Raw genomic sequence first — 23,110 nt, forward strand, 5'->3', positions numbered from 1 at the left:
GTCCAAAGCTGTTCATCGTCATCTCTGCGAGCCGGGCGCGTTCGGAGGGGCGTGGCCTGTGGGCGGGGCGTCCCGGGCGCTGCGAGCAGCAGCATGAATGAGGCCGAGGGGCTGCGGCAGCGCCGCCCGCTCCGCCCGCAGGTCGTCACCGAGGACAGCGCGGCCCAGGCCGCCAAGGATGGCAGGTGGGTGGTGGGCCCCGGCCTCCTGCTGCCGCCTCCGCTTGGGAATTGCGGGTGTGTGAGGAGCAGGGAAATACGGTCACGGCCACTTCTGCAGCGGCAGCCTGGGGAGGGGGGCACAAAGGGCCCGCTGGACCTGCCAGGCTCCCTCGTGCCTGTCCCTCGTTACTTCCTGCTCCAGCGTCCTGACTAGACCTCTTCTTTCTTTGAAAAGCAAGGTGCATCTCATCTCGGGGGGTGTTTGTGTACAAGCAAAAGTGCGAAGCTCCCCCTCTCCCCTGCAACAGCTCTCTCCAACACTGGCGTTTTTGAATAGCCTGGAAATGTTGTGCCTGTGTCCTGCTCCCCAGGAGGGAGGGTGACAGTTGTTACAGTGTTGCCACCTGTTCCTTTGTCCTCCTTTATCCCACAAGGTGATCATGGGGCTAAATTAGGACTTTTCCATCTGTTGACTCCTATGTGAAATCCTATGAAATATGAGCTTTCACTTCTACTCAGGAGAACTTTTACAGTCTTTTCTCCAATGCCTGATGAAGGGTGCTTGTGCCCGAAAGCTTGCAATCATTGGCGATGAGTAGGGGGTGGATGCAGGTGCATGTGCACCCCCTGAGGTGGGTTGTGCGCCCCTTGGAAGCTCCAGCCATGAAACCGGAAGTGCTGCTGGAAGTGCACTTCTGATTTTGCCATTGGCTTGGCGATTGGCGGCTGGGGGACACCCCCCTCATCGGCCATCTGGTGCTCCCCCCAGACTCGGGAGGCATCAGTCGCCCGTTCTTGTAATTAAAGAATTTTTTTTGCAAATATCTTGTTGGTCTAATAAAAGATATCACTTCTGTCCAGGAGCCCTGATTGCCACTTCGTCCTGAAGCATGTAAGTGTGTCGTTACCTAATATGGACCTGGGAGTTAAAAGGAGTGACGCTGCAATGCCTTCAGTGTTCTCTCTCTTTTTTGACTGTGTTCAGCACTTTACCCACTGCTGCGTGATGTAGCTAAGGCAAGTCGTAGCAGACCTTTGCAGCCACCTCTTTCCCCTGATCTGTCTTCTGTGCTGCTGGGTGTCTCTTCCTTTTCAACCAAGATAAGCAGTGTCTTGCTGTGCTTCTTGCTGGAGATTTTTGTCCTCCAGGTGAGCAGTTCTGGCAGTCTAATCCTGTGAGGATGCCTTCTTGCTCATCACTTAGTTACTGTCTATTCTCTGGTATCCAGAGTTGCTTGTGTCCTTTCTGTTCTTTCTAAATTAAGGTCCTAGCAGGTGATTGGCCGTAGTGCCTTTAGCTCAGGGGCAAGCAATTATTTTGGGTGGAGGGCTGCTTACTGAGTTTCGGCAAGCCATCAAGAGCCACATGACAGGCAGCCGGGGGAGGTAAATGTTAATCTTCTAAAATTTTTAGGGGTCCCACAGGCCAGATAGAATGGCCTGGCAGGCTGCATCCGGCTCACAGGCTGCATTTTGCCTACCCCTGCTTTAGCTGCTGCAGCTTGAGGAGTGGAAATATAGGCCTTACTAGGTCCTGCAGGTGGATGTGAAGTTTCAGGTCACCTTTGCACCCTCTCTGGCTCTGTCAGTACTTCTGTCCAATCAGAAAGCTTAGCTGGGGCCAGGTATATGAACTTTACTCTGGAAAGCAAGATTTAAATAAGATTTAAGGTTTTGGCAACTGAGCTCTAACCCCCTCTCCTCTCTTTCTTTGGGCTGTCTTTAGTGTCACAAAGAAGTATGGGTTACAGTTCTTAGCTTGGAGTATTTTTCAGATAGTAGTTTTAGAAGACACTGAGCATTTATTTTCTGCATCAGAGTCTTTTCACTCTCTGCATCTACAGAGGGAAAAGTGTCAGAAGGCAGCAGCTTTATATCACTGCCTTGCATTTTCTTGCCAGGCTTTCAGTTCTAGTACTGTGGGTAAGGAGGCTGGGTTTGGTTTAGGTGCCCTGGGGAAGTTGGCATTGAAAGAGAGGGGGCTACATGTGGTAATGTCTGCAGGACAACTGGTACCCAAAGGAGACAAGGCAGGTACTCCTTGAACCATTCTGTTCAGCTTGTATCATCAGTAGGGGTCTGCTTAAATTGCAGATTTTGTGCAAATTGCTGATTTTGCAGATAATCTCAGATTTCACAACAAAAAAACCTTAATAAAAATAAGATGCTGGCTCCCCAGTGGGAGCCAGTAGTCCTTGCTGGCAGTGCAGCCCAGCCTCACAGCCTGCCTGGGAAGGGAAAGTGCTGGCTGACGGAGTGGCATGAAGGGCAACAACAAAGGTAGCTACTACTCCCTCATCCTTCCTCTGCCTGCCCCAGCACCTCTCTGCCAATTGGTGCTGTGGGGTAGGGCCACATAAAGGGCAGCCAGCAGTTTAGATGATGGCCACCCCTTTGTCCCTCCTTTCTGTGGGACCTCCCTGCTAATCAGCCCTGCAGGGTGAGGCTGCCAGAGCATATCTGTATAATGTCTGCAGAATTTGCTTTTTGCTGCGACCAAACCATGGAAATGGGTAAGTCTAACCACAACTTAAGTAGCCCTCTAATCATCAGAGATGGCTGCTGTAATGCCATTGAGCACATGGTGCAGCTGGTGTTGAGGACACTACCATAATATCCCAAATTACTGAGGGGCAGAAAGGAGCTGATGCTAGTGCCCAGGCCATTGGAGGGGAGGAATTGCCCCAGGAGCCTGGGGGTTCGGGTGAACTGCAATACAGAGGAGTACCAAGGAATTATCATCCAGGGGGTTGGTCACCATGGATAGCACCTCGCGTGCTGAAGAACAATGAAGGACTAGTTCTTGCAGCATCCAGGCAAACCAGTTGGCTTATCTGCTGCCATCTTGGAGTAGCCTTGTGTTAGGCAGTAGATATATATTTGGCATGGTTCAACACTGCCATGAGGAGTAGGCTACATAGCTGTCACATTGGCATAACCCAGTATCCCGGAACGCCTTGCTGTGTGCTCCACCATTTTGACTGACTGGGCACTGTACAGTACGTTCATAGGTTAGCCAGGGGCAGCTGTTCACATTAATAGCAATAAATATCTTTGGTTTATCAGGGGATTAGGCTTACTATACTGCTATGAAAGAAACTTGATGGGTTACATGCTCTGAGACTTGTGGGTGCTCATATACCAGTGGGGGCCAACCAACGCTACTTCTATTTCAGATCTCTGTTGAAGAGACAGCATAGTTAATCTCAATGGTTACCCTGAGGACTGGCATTAGCAGTGTGTTTGTGTATAACTGTTTTGTAATCATAGAGGCGTTTGTACACTGCATATTTCTCTCCTATTTAATGGTGGCCCATAAAGGACAGCACCTTGGAAGGGGTCCAGGGATTTGTATATGCCATAACCAGGCACTGCTTTTAGTGGCTGCTTTGATGCTGCAAAGAGAATGGGTATTTGCCAATTACTGTTTTAGACCATGACTAAAAGCCTCAGTAGCTGCCTTTCTAGTTCAAGACATGGTGTTCTAAACATCTATAGGTATTTTTTCTCCCTCTATAAGCCCTTTCCTTGTATTTTGGACTTTGTTACAGTCAAAGTGTATGTGTGTAATAAATAAACACATTCATATTGAGAGAGGTGGTGATATTCGGGGTGGACCTGTAGAAAAGGAAAAGTATATTTTTCTTTTTGTCTAGAGCATGAGCATTTTCAAAATCAGTTCATTTCTGGATTTGAGGGACCTGTCATTTCCACATCAGAGGTACTATCCTGGGAGTCCAGTGTAAGTTACTTGAAGCTCTGAACTTTTTCTTTGGACCTTGTGGAGAAGCCCCTTGGCTATTATCTTTGAAAACAAATGAGTTCTGGTTAACTTCCAAGGATTTTTATGCTTGTGCTCTTTTTATTCAAGAGCTAAGAAGTCTTTGGCAAGCTATTAGCAGATAGAAGTTGGACAGCCCTGAAATAAGGCATTCCAAGTGGCTGGGGGTCGCATCCTCCATGGGCAGTGGGCTCCCACAGGCTGTGCACCATTGCCACGGTGTCTGTGACTCTGCTCAGTGTGCACATCTTTACCTCCACAGTTTGATGCCAGCTGTCAGTCAAAGCTTAGCTTTCTGGGGAGGGATGGTAAGAAAATATTTTGTGTTGTATTTTGTTTTGTTTTTGTTTTCTTAAACAAAATTTTATGCAATAAGAAGAAGCCTTAAAATATTGAGGTTGTGTTTTAAATGTAATCCTAATTTTTGTGTGTGTGTGTGTGTGTTTGTTGCAGTACATACAGCAGCAAGGTATTTCGTGTGACCTTCATGACATTGGCTGTGACCCTAATTATTCCCTTGCTTGGAGCAATTCTTCTGCTGGAGTGTCCCATAGATCCTCAACCTCTAAGGTGAGCAGTGCTTAATATTTAAACGAATTATGTTGAATAGTAATGTTTAGTACACACTTTTAAAATGGTGAACGTGGTTTATTTTACTTTGGAAAGTTATTCTAATTTGAAAGAGGACACCGGGGGGGATCCTAGTTTCAGAAATTGCTGCTGCTTTTTTGCCTGCTGAATCTGTTGTTTCTCTGTTATCTGACATCACTTTGTGTCTACACAGCTTGTCTGGGTCGTCATTTGAAGGAGTTGTAAGACTGGCTTTCTTCACCACTGTAGATATCTACCTTCTAATGTCCAAGTTGTCAGTAAGATTTGCAGTTCAGGCCTTTATATCTTTGTCTCCAGTGTGGCAACCAAATGTAGTTCTGGCTGACTCTTCTCTCTAGGGTTCCCAAACAAGTGTGTAGGAGCTCCGTGTTGGGTGGGAAATGTCCTGGTGAATCAGCAACCTGACAAGATGTGACTTGTGTAAGGATGCTGGGAAAGTGAAACACTGCCTTTTCCAATCACTGTGTTGCCTAGGGCGCCCAGCCTTTGGGAGGATGTGAGAAATATACCATTTAGATATATGAATGCAAGGGGCCTTGTTTTGATTAGATAAATATTTAACAGGGTAGTGAAAGGGAAATGATAAATATTACTCTTGCATTCACACAGACTGTTAACATGACATGGTAGCGTTGATTGCCTCTTGGTAATAAGCTATTACACATTTCTGCCAATATACAGAATTTAATGCTAAACTTCACACTTTGTTTTGCAGCAGTAAAACATATTTAAATGCAGATTTCTGAAGTACTGGTACAGAAATACAGCACTGTTTTTAAAATGTACTCTGCTGTGGAGTCCTAGTCAAACTCCAGCTTAGGGTAACTGCACTCAGTTTAAGTTCACCATTTCATTGACAGCTAGATAAATTAGTCTTTGCTCCCAAAGTCAGTGTTTAATGTGCCTGTGTGCCCTTACCCAACTTCCATATCCAGCTCCATTTTGCTGCTGGATGAATTGATCCTTTCAGGGACCAGCTACATGAGATGCTTAATGCGTAGTAGACTGATTCTACTGCAGATTAGTGCGTCGCAGTGAAAACCATGCTGATGCACAGCAGAATTAGTCTACTGCATGTTAAGCATCACAAAAAGGCTATGTGCCTTTGCTACTGTGCATTTTATATAGTACCCCATATTAGAGATACTAAAATTAATGTGCCATAGCAACAGCACATTAATACATGTGTAGATGTGCCTTCAGTGTATGAAGTTGTCTTAAACTATTTAAATTGCTATTTTTAAGGCAGGCAGCCTAAATAATGAAGGAACTTACGGATGTTTTGGTCCCTAGTTGAAGGATTTCTTATTCTAGTAAAGCACTGGAGGTGAGATGTACCAGTAGCCCTTCTATCTTTTTTTTTTAAATTTTCTTGCTAAATTCATATGAGTTCCTAAATTTTTAGTTCTCCAATTCATACGAAGACCATCTCTGTATGTAGATCTGATTAGATCTCTGTAGGCCCTGATTAGTGTGTTTTAAGCAACTCGTACAAAGAAAACTGCACAAATTTCCCAGCAAATGGGTTGCCTAGAAAATGAGACATGAAAATAATTTCTATTGTACAAAGCCCATAAGACGGTGTTAGTGTTTGGCATTTTCAAGGCAACATCCTGGATTCCACATAGAGGTTAGTGTTGTATAGACCTGTGGTTCTCAAACAGGGTATTGCAGGAGCCAGCCAGAAGTATTGCTGCTGTAGCAGGATGAAACCGTCTTTTATGCCTCTGTTTTCTTGAGGCATGCTGGAGCTGACCTGAGAAGCAGCTGCAGCAGAAAGATGCACATGCTTGCATTACATTTTACAGGCAGGTACACCATTTCTGCTGTAGCTGTTCTTGGTTTGGCAATGACGTGCCTCCTGAAAACAGTGTATGGTGCAGTGCTACCTAGTAGCTGTCGAATTTATCTCTAGGCTGGTGTCACCATAGGGTGGAACTGGTCTGTGTGCCTCCATATTGTGGAAGCATGGTAGAGCACATGCACCTGCCACAGCTGCTTCTTGACTTGGCTCTGCAGGAGTTGTTGGTATAGTTCTGCCTGTCTGTGGTGGCAGTGGCATGAATGAAATATAATTATCAAATCAATTAATAACATACAATATAAAGATTATAGTTATATGAATAGTAATATTCAAAATACTTATCCTAGTTTATAAATAGGCTACTGCTAAGTTTTGAAAAGTTTTGGAGGGGAATGTTGAGTCTAAAAGGTTGAAAACCACTGGTTCCTACTGTATCTAGATTATATAGGCACCTGCACACATCACAGGGTTTAGTCCTTATTAAATTAAATAGGTTTATAAAGTTTAAATTTGTTTATTGTGGAGCATTGCATCGGTGTTTCCATGCACTAGATTTTCTAACTAATTAAGCAGTCCCCAGCTGGCGTTGCCTATAATGCCTATAACTTTATCAATTCGTGCCTGATTTGGATGAAAATTGCAGGGATGATAGCCCCTTTGGGGGGCATGAAGCCTGTCAAGTTTCAAGGAGATAGGTGCAGGGGTTTTGGGGAAACTGCACCTCAAACTGTTCAAAGCAAAACTCATGACTTGCCAGCACTGGCAGCCTGCTGTCATCCCGCGTGCAGATCTGGGGCCCATGCTCCCTGGGAAGGCTGCGGGGTTGTGCTGGGTTCTTCCTGGGGGGTGTGGGCCCCCCGGATCTCCATGCAGGATGACAGCATGCTGCCACTGCTGGCTGGGGCCAGCGCCAGCACCCGAGTCTGCCTGGCGCTGCCCTTGCTGAGCACTGGGAAGAACCCAGTGCTGGCACTGGCCCCAGCTGGCAGTGGCAGCCTGCTGTCATCCTGCATGGAGATCCGGGGCCCACGTCCCCTGGGAAGACTGCGTGGCTGTGCTAGACTCCTCCCAGGGGGTGTGGGTCCTTGGATCTGTGTGTGGGAAGACAGCATGCTGTCACTGCTGGTTGGGGCCAGCACCAGTCTTCCCAGCACTTACCACGGGCTGCACCCAGTGCTGGTCCCAGCTGGCATCGGCAGCTTGGTGTCATCTGTATCATCCGGGGACCCGCACCCTCTGGGAAAAGCTGGGGGAAGCGATCAGGGAGCTGGGGAATCCAATTTGGAGCTGCCTACTGCCCAGTTCGATTCCCCAGCTCTCTGTTTGCTTCCCCCAATTCTCTGATCATTTCCCCAGCTCTTCCTGGAGGGGTTGTGGGCCTGCAGATCTGTGCATTGGGTTTCAGCAGGCTGCTGCTGCAGTTTCAGTTTCACCCCCGTGCACCCGCACAAGAAATTTCAACATGTTAATTATCTGTAGCTGTTGTGCTGAGATGAACTGATTAGTGAAGGTGACCTTGATCCTGCAAACACAGTTGGATATGCATGCTTTACACCAGGCACACGAGTGATTCCACTGTAGTCAAATGGTTAAGAGTTTGCTGGGTCAGGGCTGCATGTCATACCTGACTGGTATTTACAGGGAGATAGCAACATTTCCACAAGGAACACTTTTGCCACAAAGGAGGCCTGTTGCATGGAATGTATGAATGAACATGATGGAAATTTTACATGTTCTGTGTGCAGCTTTTTGGTATGTATTTGCATTGTACACATTGGTCAGGTTGAGGAATCTAGTTGTGCACTCCTCACCTGTGAATCCTGAGAGACTGAACTTGCATTTGCTGGAGCATTTGTCCCAGTAATTAAGGCTGTTTTAGGGGCAAAAATTAAGGTGCACTTAGGATCTGATCTTGTTCTCTTTGAAATGAAAAGGGAATTTTTACCGTGAGCAGCCTTAGAACCTTAAATCTTAACATTAGTGTTTTGGTCACACTGTGGTTTAGCCAACGTGAGCACAGATGTTTATTCAGGTAAGTTCTTGCTTGTTTGAGTCTCATATGAAATTGTTACATTTTTTACTTGGATGGTGCTGTATTTGTGTGAGACTTCAGTCTAGTTCTCTGTTCCAGTGCTTTCAGGTTGTCTAATGAACTAATGCATGCTGTAACATGATATCAAATGTTACATACTTAAATACCCATAAAAAATGGCACAACATTTAATTCTCTCACAGGTTTCCCATTATATGGCAGTTAGAAAGGACTTGGTGTTTATTTCTTTTTAAAGACTTTCTTCCAGTTTTATGTAGCTGCAAAGTTTGGACCTGATTTAAAAATGACTGTAAACTTGTTGAGGACCAACGTGCAACTGTCAAGCTAGAAAAAATCATTGGGCCAGCACAAACATTAACACACACAAATTTAAGAAAAAAACCATAACTCTACAGTGCTGACATTGGAACATTTAGTCTAGCACAGTGGTCTTCAACCTTTTTTCATTTGTGGATCCCTTTGGAAATTTTGAGTGGAGCTGTGGACCCCTTTGAATTGTGAGTGTGTGTATTCACATACTTTTGATTGATCATAGTCATTTTTCATGGACCCCTAGGAGTCTGCAGACCACAGGTTGAAAACCATTGGTCTAGCACGTTTCACAAGGAAGATGAAATGAGAATGCTTCAGTGAGTTCCCGGTGATTCAGAGCTGATGTGGAAATCTTTGGTACTCTCTCATAACTGGAGCGCATTTGGAGGAAAAAAAACCAAACTACTGTCTTACCAACATCAGAGAGTGGTTGGGTGGTAAGTTGGGCAACATTGCAGTTTGCTGACTAGATGGCAGGTGTGACTGCTGGTTTCCAGGCACAAGGCATGTTTCCAGAGATAACAAGTATAGTAGAAAAATTACTCAACTGGTTGCTCAAGAGTGTTTTACACTTTTCACATATTCTATGGGAAACTCATGAGATGTATGTTTTGTTTCTGCAGCTTCAAAGAACCTCCCCTTCTGACTGGTGTGCTGGAGCCAAATATTAAGTTACGACAAGCAGAAAGGCTGTTTGAGAATCAGATCATTGGACCAGAATCCATTGTTAATATTGGTGGTAAGCACTGTTGAAACCATAGGAATTTATTGTGACACTTATTTTTCTCATTAAGAGGCTAATTGAGAAATAGATCTCTCTTCCCCAAAACTGTGGAAGCTTCTCTGGGCAGAATCCAGTTTCACTTTATGAACCCAGAAGTTAGTTTTTTTGGCCACTTCTGTAATCTTTGTAATCCTACTTGCTGTGCACTGTGGGGCCTCTGATGTTTTAGTCCAAAGTATCCTAATGATCAGGGCACTTGCCCAAGAAGCAGCAGCGTCATCGTCTAGGCCCCCTTCTTGCAGGCAGGATTCAAACCCACATTTCTCTGACTTCCCAGAACAGGGCTAAGGCCACAAGTCACATGTTACCCAGTTCCTTCTCCAGCCATCCTCATGAAAGCTGACCATTCTTCATTTAATAGTTACTGAATAAAAGGGGTGGAGGGCAGTGGGGGGGATTGCCACATTGGAGCAAGGATCCAGGCTAGAAGTTGGGGTTCCATCCCTTCCAGAGAGTATCCATCTCTCTGAACTTGCTCTCTTCCTCCTTGTCTGGCTTTTCACCCTGTCCTTGTGGTCCAAGGGATTGGTTTCAAAGGGAGGGCTGGAATAGGGCTTGGATAATGCCTGATCTGTGGCCTGGTGGCTAGAGCACTCTGGGAAGTCAGGGTGATGCTGTTCCTCCTCTTCCTGTGTCTAACAACCACGAGTTGTGGGTATAATTTTGTGACTGACACTTGCCCAGTGTAACTCTCATAAAGCTGCATCCATCCCCAGCCAGAATGCAACCTGCTGCCCCTGTTCAGAGGCCATATGAACAATGAAGCATATATACAACATGTAGAATAGACTTGTACTGTAAGTACCTTGAGTGTCAGTTACACAGCTTAAAAGCAGCCATTTAGGACAGAATCCTATTTTACTGTATGTGCCTGTGTGTCTTTATGATTGTTCCTTACCAGCATGGTGGCTCCTTATCAGGAGGGTTAGACTTGAGTGGAGCTATGTGCACCATGCCCATTTGCTGGGAGAATGCCTCTATGGAGAGATGGATCTTACAATATGTCCAGATGGGGGCAAAGTTTGGGCTTTAGTATTTAAATTTGTCCTTGAACATTTTAACATTGACAGCAAATAGAGTGTGCTGGAGCTGGGGTATTCTAGCTTAGACAGTTTCTCCAGAGCCTCCTTTAAAACAAGAATTGCTCAATAACAACATGTTTCATTCACTTCTTGCTGTATTTCCTAATAAACTAATTAGATATTTTAAATCCATACCTTTCTTTAACCTGTTAAAGAAGCACCCAGCAATTCACAACAAAACTCCTTCATTTTCCAATATCTGCTATAGCTGCTTGACTACAGACTTTTTCTGTTGAAGTGTTGAGTTGCATAAGGCTGTTGTTTTTTTCCTTCTGCCTAGACCAGCTCTCGGTGGTTTGTTTCTCTATGTGGTTTCTCTCGGTGTTTTGTTTCTCCTACTTGCATCCAGGTCAGACAACTTATAACTTCATGCAACTCAACCATCTTCCATTTGCTGCTTTTAGATCTATAGAAATTTTCAGAGAGGAGGTTAAGTTCTTAACCTCTTATTAAAACTAGTTTGTCCCATTGCTTTCACATCACTTGGCAAAAAAAGTTTGTTTAGCAACAGTGACTTGGGGGAGCTCCAGCTGGATTAACACTCCTTAGAACTGAAGCAATCTTTCCACAGAATGGGTACAGCATAGGCAGTAGGAATATAACCAGCCCACTGTGCTTCAGGCCTGGAGGAATCTGCTCTAGCGAGAGAGGCTGTCAGCTCTACCCTTTTTGTTGAGACTTGTAAAGAGGAATGAGGGTGGCCTATCTGTCTCAGTTGTGATGAAATCTGGTTGTTGAAGTGAGACGCCATTAGATGGTGATAGATACCCTCTTGATACTCCATCCCTCTCCTTTTTAGAAGTCCAGTTATTTGCTCTGTCCCTTCCTCTGCAGTTAGGGTAGAAGAATAAATGGGAAGATGGCTATCTTCAACTGAATTTGTTTTTTAAATGCTTGGGTTTGCAGACTTGGTGCTCAGTGTCACCATTTGGCATTTATCACTTGCAGAAAAGCTCCTATATATTTTGCAACCCTGCTAATTATATCCATTGTTTTTGCAGATGTGCTGTTTACTGGGACAGCTGATGGAAAGATCTTAAAAATTGAAGATGGGGAGATACAGACATTAGCACAACTTGGCCATGGTCCTTGCAGTAAGTAAATAATATTTCCTGAGCTCAGTATGCTTTTGTCAAGCCCTTGAAAATCCCTGGGTTCAATTTTGCAATGCAAAATTGCAGAAAAAGCTTGCATTTGATCTTGGTGCTCTCATGCAAGTGCTTCCTTCATATGTTTTGAAAGCACAGTGCCCATTTGCAGAAGCTGAACTTCAGAAGACAGCAATGCATCTGGTAAACAAAGACACAGCATTTGGTGCTCAATATTTCCTTGGTTTGACATGCTAAATTGTAACTGCTGTATGCTTTGTGGAGTCCAGTGAAATACCAATATATTAAACTCGACTTCAAAACAAAGCTAGCAGCAAGGCTGGTGTATGCACAACTTATCATCTTTCTTGGTGCCATTAGGTGCTGCTAATGTGAGTAGAGTTGTTTTAAGAGCTAAAATTTTGGCTAAGAATTAGAGATGTGGGGACCTGTTTACAGTACTGAGGCAGTGGCATCATGGTACATAGCAGTGGAGGCCAACTTTTTTGGCAGGTGTGCCAGGAGCTAAGATGCACACCCTCTCCAAGTGTCACTGTTCCCCTTCCACTGCCCAATTGGCTGCTCTGCTTTTTTGTTCCCTGCCTGATCTACCACTGTTTCTTGCCTTCATCCCTGCAGGTCACACACAGAGATGGAATGTTTCATGGGTAGCACATGTGTCATGAGTTGGCTGCCCCTGGTATATGGGGTGTTGCTTGACAGGACTGTTGCTGTACACATGTGCTCTGTTATACTTCTGTGGTGGTGGATGTAGCCAGTGACAGCACAGATCACCTGTGAAGTACTGGGGCTGAAGCTGTGCTTTTATCATGCACTTATTTTTAGTGTTTTGGGTAATATAACATCCTTGTGGTTGTTCATGTCCCTAAAATATGATTTATTAAAAGGCATTACAGTGCTTTTTATACTAAATAGGGGAACACCTAGACAATGATGGTAAGTCCAGTCTGCCACTATATAGTACAAAACCAGGCTATACCTAGCTGTTTAAACAACTGTGTGGACCCAGGGGGAATGCTGTATACGTCGTCCCCTGTACACCATCCTGCAATCTGTGTACAGATCAGGTAGTGTTGCCTCCCTGTTGCTTGAGGAACATGCTTTCTCATTTGAAATAAGCTTTCACTTATGAAAGCTCATACCTCTCTGAACCAGTTAGTCTCTATGGGCATTACGTGTGTAAATAAAAAGCAAGATGAAGTTGGTCCACAGGTAATTTTTCTTGAAAGTTCAGTTTTCCGAATATGAAATAGACCTAGTTAGGGGCCCATTGTGTGATTTATTTATTTATTTTTTATATTAAAAGTTCTTTGTTGTCTTTATTGGGCTAGGCATGTTACCTAAATGTATTAAGTATTTACTTTCAATGCCTAACCTACAAGCACTGCTTTGAGTCCGGGTTTAAACCCTCCCCAAGTCAAGAAAGTTCAGAACAAAATTTCCTCTCTGTACTGTGTTCAGGTTGGTGCTGGGGAGAGCTTTATTTTATGTAAAAACAGGAGTCATTTTGCAGTATTGGGCATGAGGTGGCATATGGAATTACAGCCCCTATGCTGAATTCCTTTTAATTTGTTCCAGTCATTTTTATACTACTTATCATAGCACTTGGGCGAGATCCTCTAATTATGTATTTTCTGATTACAGCCACTGAAGATATGGCCACTTCTATTTAATTGTGTTTAAACTGTCCTGAAGATCAGTATGCTTGGATAATCCTAATGGACTCTCTGGAAATACAGGGTGTTCCAGTGAAAAATCAGATATATTTTCTAGCAATCTATGACAACTTTGTTTTAATTAAAATAATAATTAAAAAAATTAGTTAGCCTTATGTGGAATAATTATATTTTTGTTGGGTCAATCACTAGGGAACAGTGTCATTCAATAGCTGGCTATATTGTCTTGTACTGCCGTCTTCCCTAAATGCTTTTCTGTGAAGATGGTATGCCTGTTACACAGCTCTAAAATTGTTTCCAAAGGAACGAGGGAAGATGAGCCCGACTGCGGGAGACCTCTTGGCATCAGAGTGGGGCCAAATAATACCCTTTTTGTGGCAGACGCATATTATGGAATATATGAAATCAATCCTGTTACAGGTAGGTTTTTTCATTTTCTTTTTTTGGAAAGCCCTGTAAATTGTCTTTGTTAGGCAAAAAGGTAAGTGGGGGCAACCTGAATTCTGTACTTGATTTTGCATGACTCAATGGGGATGATACTGAACTCCTTTGTCAAGTACTTTGAAATCTGTGGATGAAAATGCTCTGGGAAAACTTAGATATAATTACTGCTTTGTGTCTTTTGGGTTTCTACCCGCAAAAGGATAGCTACTGATGCTTACTTAATAAAGCACTTGTGGCCAGATGTAGAAATCTGGGATCTGGGATACAGTGTCCCATTGGGGACACATTTTTGTGGTAGGGGGTGAGCAACAACTGCATTAACCTCTGAAGCTGCTGCTCGCGCTGTCTGAATCCAGGCTGGGGAAGCCAGCTGAGTTTGATAATCCCTGGTGTAGGTCATAAGTGTTCTATATTTCTCCAATCAAAATTGTCTTGTGATTCCCGTTGTCCAGTATTGAAGTACTAGCCAATTGCTTGTCAAGAATGCTGGGGGGTGGGGAGGGAGGAGGCTGGGATAGAGTGCTGCCACCTAACCCCCCCCCCCATGCTGTTGCTGTTCTGCCTCTTGCAGGGAGCGGGGTGGAGGAGCCGAGGCCAGCAGCTCCCCCACCCTCTGTCTGGGCCTCGATGCTGCTTCAGAATCGTGGTGGCGCTCCCCCCATGCTTGGAGCTCTCTGATTGGCTCTTTCTGTCAGCCACTCAGAGTGCAAATAAAGTGTTACAGACAGGCAGACAGACTTAGGCTTTTATAATATTAGAATTTCACGATGGATAGTGTTTGTCCTCATGCCCTATTCCTACCAAGGTTACTAAGTGCTGCTGTTTGTACTTTTACAACTAAGGCCTGAAGATAAAGTGCAACCAAGGCACAGATCCTCAAAAGCTTGCTGCCATGGAAAAAGATAATGCCGGAGTACATCTGAGTATATGGACCTAAGGAATGTGCTTAATGACACACAGAATCTGTGATCAAACAGAGAAGTGAACCTGGTTTTCCTGATTTGAATCAAACACCCTAACCGTTAGCAAAGCCTTTTAGCCAGATCCCTGAACCTTCTAGCATAGGCTGGTAGGGTAGTAGCCCTCTTTGGAAGCAGTAGCCCTTCTTGCCTGGATCCAGTTACAGGATTTGACCCTTAGCTTATCCTTCAAATCAGAGTGTTTAAAATCTTTCAGAAATGTCTTTCTTCACAACTTGAAGGCTTTTTCTGCCCCTCCCCCTGCATCTTGAAGAACTGCAAGGTACAAAATTTTGTTTTCCTTGTGGTTCCCCTCACCTATAGTTTAGACCTTTGATTATTGTGCCTTCTTCACTTTCATGGATTCAGAATTGTCCCACAAGTTTTGTTCTGGGCTGTGTATTTGCATGGAATGTCTCCATCTAAGAACAATTCTTTTCACTCTGGGGAGAGGGGGAAATGACGTGTCTCAAAATAGCACGTGTACTAAAAATAAAATGTTTTGGGTTTAGGATATCAATGTCATCCCCTGCCAAGAGCTGTGAAAGTTGGGAGCTTTTTGTGTCTCAAACTCAATGCTCATGAAAATAAAAAAAAAATAAAATAAAAAATCAAAATGCTTAATGGGTGGAGGGGAGAAAAACATCTGTTAAAAACACCCAAGGCTGATTTCCTGCTTCCTCTGGTTAAGGAAGGATATTTTAATATTTTAAATATACATAAATATGTATCTATATAAATAAGAACACATTATGAGTGTCAGCAGTGACTCCATACTTAAGGTTGTACTTAGCTTTTTTTTTTCTCTCTCTCAGAGTAGGGTTTGTATTTCTTTTGTTACACTTGCAAAAATGTTAATCACAACTAAAATCATCCTGTGCATTCATAAGCCAAAGATTAATTTTCTGAACACCTCAAAGTTAATTTCTCAAAGTTAATTTCTTTGAGTTTAGGGTTTTCAGGGGAGTTGAAAACTCTTTTGACTGAAACTTTAGGGTTGGCATGTGGTTCCTTGAATTCATAAATAATTTTGCTTCAAATGCGTTTGGAGCCAAACAAAGCTAACTTGTTAAAAGCAAACACAATTGTCAACTTAATGTACCGTTACTGTGTCTGTGCGCATTGCAGAAATGAACTGCTGGATTGTTTGTTGAGTGCTGACACCGTACATCTTACTCATTCAAACTAAAGTATAACAAATAAAGCTGCTGTTTTGAGGATGGAAATCATACCAGGTCATATTACTATACCCACACACTCAAACATTAGTATTTCAATTACTAGAAAGGCAGAGTGGGGAAAAAAACACAGAGAGAAATAGAATAACTCCCTTTTTTTCTTGTTATCAGGTGAAGTGCAAATGCTATTGTCGACTAAAACACCGATTGAAGGTCAGAAATTGTCCTTTTTGAATGACCTGACATTGACTCGGGATGGGAGGAAGATCTACTTCACGGACTCAAGCAGTAAATGGCAAAGGAGGGATTTTCCTCTCCTGGTTATGGAAGGAAGAGATGATGGACGGCAAGTATCTATCCAGAGCACTCCATTTCCTGTAGGGCAGTGGTGTTCAACCTTTTGAGATTTGAAGCATCCCTTGGAAAATGTCAGCTTTTATTTCTTACTCATTTTTTGACTGTGGAAAAAAAATAATAGAGCAATTTTGGGGCGGGGGGGTATGGGTGGTATTGATTTTTTTTTTTTTTTTGGGTGGTTTTTCTGTGACCTCCCCTGTATCCCCCGGCCAAGAAAACTTGGAAAAACTACAGCTGGTCAGAATACTTTTAATACTATAGATTCCTTTTTGAGATCCTTAGCATCGTCCAGACTAGCATGGCGGTGTGCTATATGGCACCACAGACCCATGTGTGGTGCCACACTCTGCGCATTCAGGTGTTCCCTGAGCTCCTGCTTTGCAGTGCGGGGGTGTGGTTTTGACCCCGCACAGAAAAAAATGTGGGGCAGCGCATGTGGCAGTGGCGCGCACTGCCAAAAACTGGAGCCTGGTCTGTTGGAGCCATGCTTTGGCTGCTGGCCAGACTCCCAGCTGCAGGAGTGATGTGGCTGGCCCCCAGGACCCCAGGTAAGGCTGCTGGGGCAAGCACAGTTGCTGGCTCCAGCCTGCCTTACCCCACTTGGTGTAACCTGCTGTGTGGCACAGGCCTTTCCTGGGGACAAGAAGCAACAAGGTGTGCTGCTGCTTCTTGTCACTGGGGAAGCAAACATCTGCACTCATGTAGACACAGCCGTTGGATTTATCATGTGACTCAGGTTTGCACACCTGATTGTGTTAACGTTGCGTGGCACCCCTCGGCACCCTTGAAAGGATCTCAAGGCACCATGGTGTGCCACAGCACTCTGGTTGAGAACCACTACTGTAGAGAAATCAAATTGAGAGGAATAGCAAGAACACCTTACTGGTGTCTGAAACCTTTTGTTTGATATATAAGGACTTAGCATATTTACTAGATGCCAAGACAAGTTATGTGGTGTCCCCCCCTTCCCTTCCTCCCTGGACATGGGGAAAATAAACCCTTGTCATATAACTGAGTATCAGAATGCTCTGGCTATGAGCCTGTCTGGGCCAGGGACAGCTTTAACAATATACAGACTTATCTTTCCAGCATTTGCTCCCTATATATGCAATATAGAAAAAAATCTTGCTTTCTTCTACATGTAATATTCATATCTCCTATATCTTTCTATCTCCTATGTCTCTATGCATATTCCAAAAGCATACCCAGTTCATGCTTTGAAAATTAAAAGAATTGGCATATTTCAGATGACTCTTCCCACAGAGGTTTGCTTGGCAGACAGGTGGTTTTATTTCTTCAGCCCTCTTTTTAATCCACAAATTATCTTAGATGTGCCCTGACAGGTTTAACTTTCCCGTTCTTTGTATAAAAAGCTGGAGGAACAAAACAGAACTACTTGGCAAGGCAACATGTTTGCACGTGAATCATTTTGCTTCACCTTACACGTGCTGTGTTTTGTCCTTAGCTTGTTCGAATATGACACTGTGACCAAAGAAGTGAAAGTCTTAATGGTGGGCCTGAGGTTTCCCAATGGAGTACAGCTCTCTCCGGCTGAAGACTTTGTGTTGGTGGCAGAGCTGACACTGGCTAGAATAAGGAGGTGAGCATGATGCTGGATGGTACAGGACACTGTGACCCAGTGCTTTTGTACTCAACCGATGGGTTTGAAAATGAAAGGAAATCTTGAGCCAAATGCTTCCATGATGAGCAGCTAAGTTTGGCAGGGCAGCACAAGGAGTAATCAGGGCAGATTTCAGCCTTACATATTTGTCTGTGTAGATATAAATAACTTCCATTACTGTGGTATGAGGAGTCTTCCTAAATTAAAATGTCTTACGAATGGACTGAACACTTTCTATGACCTCGGAGCCCAAACCTACCCCCTTTTCTGAAGTTTGGTTTTTATAAGTAACTTGATACAATTGCACAGTGCCTTAGTTCAGGGCTGGCCAACCTGTGCTATGCATGCCAGAAGTAGCGTGGACAGACAACCTCTCTGCATGCAGCAGACTAGGGATGGAGCAAGCAGCACAGGAACAGGTAGGGCAAGGAGCAGAAACTGGAGCAGGAGAGCAGTCAGGGAGCAGAAAGCAGAGCAGCAGATCGGATGGTTGGAGGATCTGAATGGCACATCAGGAGAGGACTTAATTGGTGACAGCCTGCCAAAAAGGTTGTTTCCCACTACTTTAGTCTAGGTCTGCTTCCTGTGTTGGAAATTACTAACACTAGCAAGAACCTCTTCTGTCGTAGGTCCCTTGATTGCCATGGATAACTTTGCTTATATCCTAATTGGATTTAACTAGTGCAGAGGCCTTGCCCACAACTTCTGGCATCATTAATCAGCACCATGACAATTAACTTGAGCTGTTTCAACCCAGTTTAATCAGGGGCGCCTGCTGCTGTGGGCTACCTACGTTAGGGCTCAACTCCGGGAAGTATGTAGCAAGGGGGAGACTCAGTCTCTCAAGTGATATTTCTGGCTTGTTTTGGTACCAGATCTATGTCTAAGTTTTCTGCAATTTGTTAGCATGTGTCCCTAGCACTGCAGTAAGCTGGCTATGCTATGATTTAGGGCAGTGGTTCTCAATCTTTCGGCCCCTTGGGCCAGGTGAGTGGTGTGGGGCCCTGGGGCCCAACACCTTCCCTTCACTTCCCACTCCCTGAATGCTGGGAGAGGGCTGGCACTGTCCCCTTCCACCTCCCTTGTGCCAGGATTGGGTCCCAGGGGGCCAGAACTGCACCCTTCTAGCTGCTCACACCAGGGTTAGGTCCTGGGGCCTGATGCTACCCCCGTCCAGCCCTGCATACTGGGCCTGGGCACTACTGACATGCAGGGCCTGGAGCAGAGATGGTTCAGAGATCCAGTATCAGGGGAGGAGTATCACTGCTCCCTTACCACCAGATTTCAGGATCCATGAGGGGCCGTGCAGGCCAGATGACACTGGGCCTCTAGACTGTATCTGGCCTGCAGGCTGGAGGTTGAGCAACTTTAACTTAGGGTGTAGCGGGCACAACATGTCTCATAACTTCCTCAACATGGTACTAGGGAATGCTGTGAAGACACGCTCAAAGATATATCCTTGTTCTTGCTACAGGACAGTTTTTGTTGTGTGTTTATGTGGTGTTAAGCACCAGAAAGGCTTTTTTTGCATTGCATTTGTAATGCAGTGAGCACCAAGGTCAGAAGTATCAAGATGCCAATGGAAAGAAGGAATGCAAAGTTTAAAAACTGTTGGATAGAGTTTTCGTAGCTTTCACAACATCTATCCTGACTGCCAATTTAACCACAAGGTGATTCTGTTTTATTTGCATAAGCAAGTAAAATAACAATCGATACTTTCTCATCTGCCTGTATTTATTTAGACAGTAGAATTTACTTTTTCCCTATCTGAGAAGAAAGGTTTATGAAAATTAAGAGGGGCTATGCCAGAATTTAATCAGCAAAGTCATTGTCTTATGATTTTATTATTCTGTGGCTCACCACTACTTTTCCAGTTTCATGAACACAGGGTCAGTGTGACTAACTGTAGCATCATACATGTCTCTTGCCTTTTAATAGATCAGCTTGGTTGATTTAGTCAATCCCACAGTTCATACAATGTGGGGCAAATTCTGTCCCATTGCATGAGTTAAAATAAAACAACTCCTTTGGCTTCTGTGGATTTATCTTTTTATGTCAATGATCAGTCCCAATGGCAGAGCACCTGGTGTGAGAGCTGTATTTGTTGACTGAAATCTTGGCATTTCAACTCAAGCAGGATGTTTGGTCTTCAGATACTTTGACATACCAGATCAGGGTCACAGGTGTAAGTAGGTTGAGTTGTACTTTGATCTACTTATTGTACAGATTAGATAATGTTTTCTAGAGTAATGACACTCAGTCTGCACAGTGTTAGGATTTAAATGCTCTAGGATTTCGAACACTTCAAACACAAGTCTGTACATGTCCTCAGAAAGAGAAGAATGTGTTCATCCCTTACTGTACTCCACTTTGGTGGAGTCCAGCATCCCTCTGTAGCAGACCTTGTTTTTTCAATTATTTGGTCTTATGTCCATACAAAAGTAAGCAGGTGATGTGATTCTGCTACTGTGACTCTTTCAGATATTACGTGTCTGGGCTTATGAAAGGTGGAGCAGATATGTTTGTAGAAAACATGCCTGGCTTTCCAGATAACATTCGCCGGAGCAGCTCTGGAGGATACTGGGTGGCCATGTCAGCTATCCGACCAAACCCTGGATTTTCTATGATGGATTTCTTATCTGAAAAACCCTGGATTAAAAGCATTATATTTAAGGTAAAATTGGTTAAGACAAACATTTACTTTTTTAAAGGTAACTTAAAATACCTTGGGTGTGTTGGTATTTTCGAGCTAAAAAAGAGCTAAGTGCTCTTTCAAGCCATGTGTCATTAATTTGAGGCGTCCTCTGCATTTTTTAGTTACAACTAAGGCTGGCTTGTACCAGTAGTTAGGAGCACAGTCTTTAAGAAAAACAGGATGTGTTGAAATTGGTTTTCCCTTTTCATCTGTAAATGCTTTTATTTTTGTGGGATCTGCCTGTCAGCCTCAGTCATACTGTGTTTGCATTTGATTGCCTTTTTTAACACAAGGTAAACAAAAGAGGAGGAGCAAAGCATAATTTATTAAACATGACTTCTTATATACTTGGTCCCTGGACAGCTGAGCAAACCGAAAAAATGGTTATAGCTCAGAAGTTCAGTTGTCTCACAAAGAATAAATCTTGATTAGCAATACACATTAGAATGGAGATGCATGCTTAGTGACTCTGTTGCTATGCTACATTATAACTTAAAAAAAAAAGGCTTTTTCTGGTGTGAAGAATATCAGTGTCTGGGGCCCAGGTCACAAGTAAATGAGCAACGTCATAGGGTGGAGCACACTCAAATCTCAGCTGTTTGATGCTGAAGGCCAACATTCAGTCACTGCATGAAATTCTGTAAGGTCTTTAGTCCCTTCTGCATCAGTGTCACAATGAGAAAAAACTAAGGGCTCTGCCCTGGCATACATTTTTGTCAATAGTGTTTTTAAAGTTGCTGAGTCAGGTCTCTTAATGTGCCAAATCTATGCAGCCAACTTTTACCTCTAATCCAAAGACCTGGTTTGCTTGCCATTCTGGTGTGATCTTTGGGGTAGTGGTATACCAGATGGTGATATTCATGGTTAAGCAGCTTTTTAACATGAGACTTATTCCCTCCATTTTTTTTCTTTCCTCACTTGTCTTTCAGCTGCTAAGTCAAGACACTGTGATCAAGTTTGTGCCCAGGTATAGCCTTGTCATAGAACTGGGAGAAACAGGATCCTACAAAAGAAGCTTTCATGATCCTAATGGGATGGTGGTGGCTTATGTTAGCGAAGCACATGAACACGATGGATACCTCTACTTGGGCTCCTTTCGATCTCCATTCATTTGCAGACTTAACCTTGAGCATGTTTAACTGCTGGTATGAAATAATATCCTGAAACATCCCAAGATTGTGAAAGGAAAGCTGGAAGCAAATGGTCGTCCAAGGAAGAGCCGCGGGAGTAGATCCCTTTACATATGCCATAGCACCATTAAGTGCAACAGGGAAATCCCCAGCCGCTATGCTATAACAAAAAAATATATGTATGCGTATGCATTGCTATAATTGTCCCCTTTCTCTCCGCTTGTCTATTCTACTCTACTCTGTCTTGAAAGTGGCATGCATAAAATTAACATCTGTGGGGAGCAGAGGAGTAAGCAGATATGATCGAATGCTCTTGTTCAGTGGAAACTATCACTGCTCCCCTTCCATGTCTTAAGTAGGCATCCTCTGTCCAGTTGAATACAATTTCATTGTCATTCAGTTGAAAATACAACACTGGAAATAGGTAGTTACCTTAAATGAAGCAATGCTGTAGTTGAAGAGGTTGGCTTGCATGTAATTTTATTTCCAGTTTTGAATCCTACCCTATAGGCATGGTTCAAAAAATGTTATGCATGTTCTCATGTCATGCCTGCTTCTGTGATAGCAGCAATAACCACCAGGGCCTAACTAGAAACCTTGTTTGCCCAGTCAGGGTTTTTCAATTCCAGCCTATATAATGAACATATGAAACTGTACCTGACTGTTAATTGATGTACAGTAATTTTTCTTTGATAATGGTCTACTAATCAAACTCTCTCGCTCTGTAGCGTTGTAATTTGCTGGTGATTTAATGTTACATTTTATACAGCATTAAACAGAAGGCTGGTTCTAGTGGGTTTTAGATAGTGCTTTTAAATGACTACTATTTAGCCTGTGAGGATACCCATCAAGTGCCAGGCATTTCCCAATGCCAGAGGATGGTTCAGTGTGTTTGGTTGCTTATTGTTCTGTTAGTGTCAACATTACAGGCACATATGGTCTTTGCTTTTCACTCCAGTGTGACCTAGAAAGTTCCTCTTAACTTAAAGTGGTAAAGAGAATGGGAGGGAAATAATGCTGAACATGTATTGATGACAATGTGGCCCAAATGACTAGATTCTGATCTGGGATTTGAGTTATCTAGCTTCTTTCTCTCCCAAATCTGGCACTGGCTTGCTGGGTGAATTGGCGGTAAAAATGCTTGCATGTGGAAACCAAGACAATGTTTGTAACGGGGATACTGTTACTGATCTTTTGTGAACACATTGAGATCCGTGGCTGAAGAGTCGGATGGGACTAGATTTCAATTATTTCCCTTTAAGTGCCAAGAGGCCTGGGGCTGGGCAAGCCTGTTCAGTTAGTCCTGCCTGCTGCATCTGGTAGGTATTGGAGGAGAGCCCAGGAGTAGGGAC

General features: G+C 43.8%; 1 protein-coding gene across 1 annotated transcript; it reads left to right on the forward strand.

The window, feature by feature from the left end:
• Window positions 1–56: 56 nt before the first annotated feature.
• Window positions 57–22,560, forward strand: APMAP (adipocyte plasma membrane associated protein). The gene is made up of 9 exons (XM_019544031.1): window positions 57–185; window positions 4,396–4,512; window positions 9,347–9,462; window positions 11,591–11,683; window positions 13,678–13,794; window positions 16,127–16,301; window positions 17,778–17,912; window positions 20,415–20,607; window positions 21,558–22,560. Exons 1-9 carry the CDS (start codon window positions 94–96, stop codon window positions 21,765–21,767), a joined length of 1,248 nt encoding a protein of 415 aa, XP_019399576.1. The 5' UTR covers window positions 57–93; the 3' UTR covers window positions 21,768–22,560.
• Window positions 22,561–23,110: the final 550 nt, after the last annotated feature.

This window comes from Crocodylus porosus, unplaced genomic scaffold, assembly GCF_001723895.1.
Source record: "Crocodylus porosus isolate Cpor-Errol unplaced genomic scaffold, CroPor_comp1, whole genome shotgun sequence".
Classification (NCBI taxonomy): domain Eukaryota; kingdom Metazoa; phylum Chordata; order Crocodylia; family Crocodylidae; genus Crocodylus; species Crocodylus porosus.

Excerpts from the sequence above, each read along its gene's own strand:
- APMAP (XM_019544031.1), top strand. The coding sequence starts at position 94 with ATGAATGAGGCCGAGGGGCTGCGGCAGCGCCGCCCGCTCCGCCCGCAG. Across the intron at positions 17,913-20,414 it reads ACACTGGCTAGAATAAGGAG|ATATTACGTGTCTGGGCTTA; the intron begins GTGAGCATGATG and ends TGACTCTTTCAG. Across the intron at positions 20,608-21,557 it reads TTAAAAGCATTATATTTAAG|CTGCTAAGTCAAGACACTGT; the intron begins GTAAAATTGGTT and ends CTTGTCTTTCAG.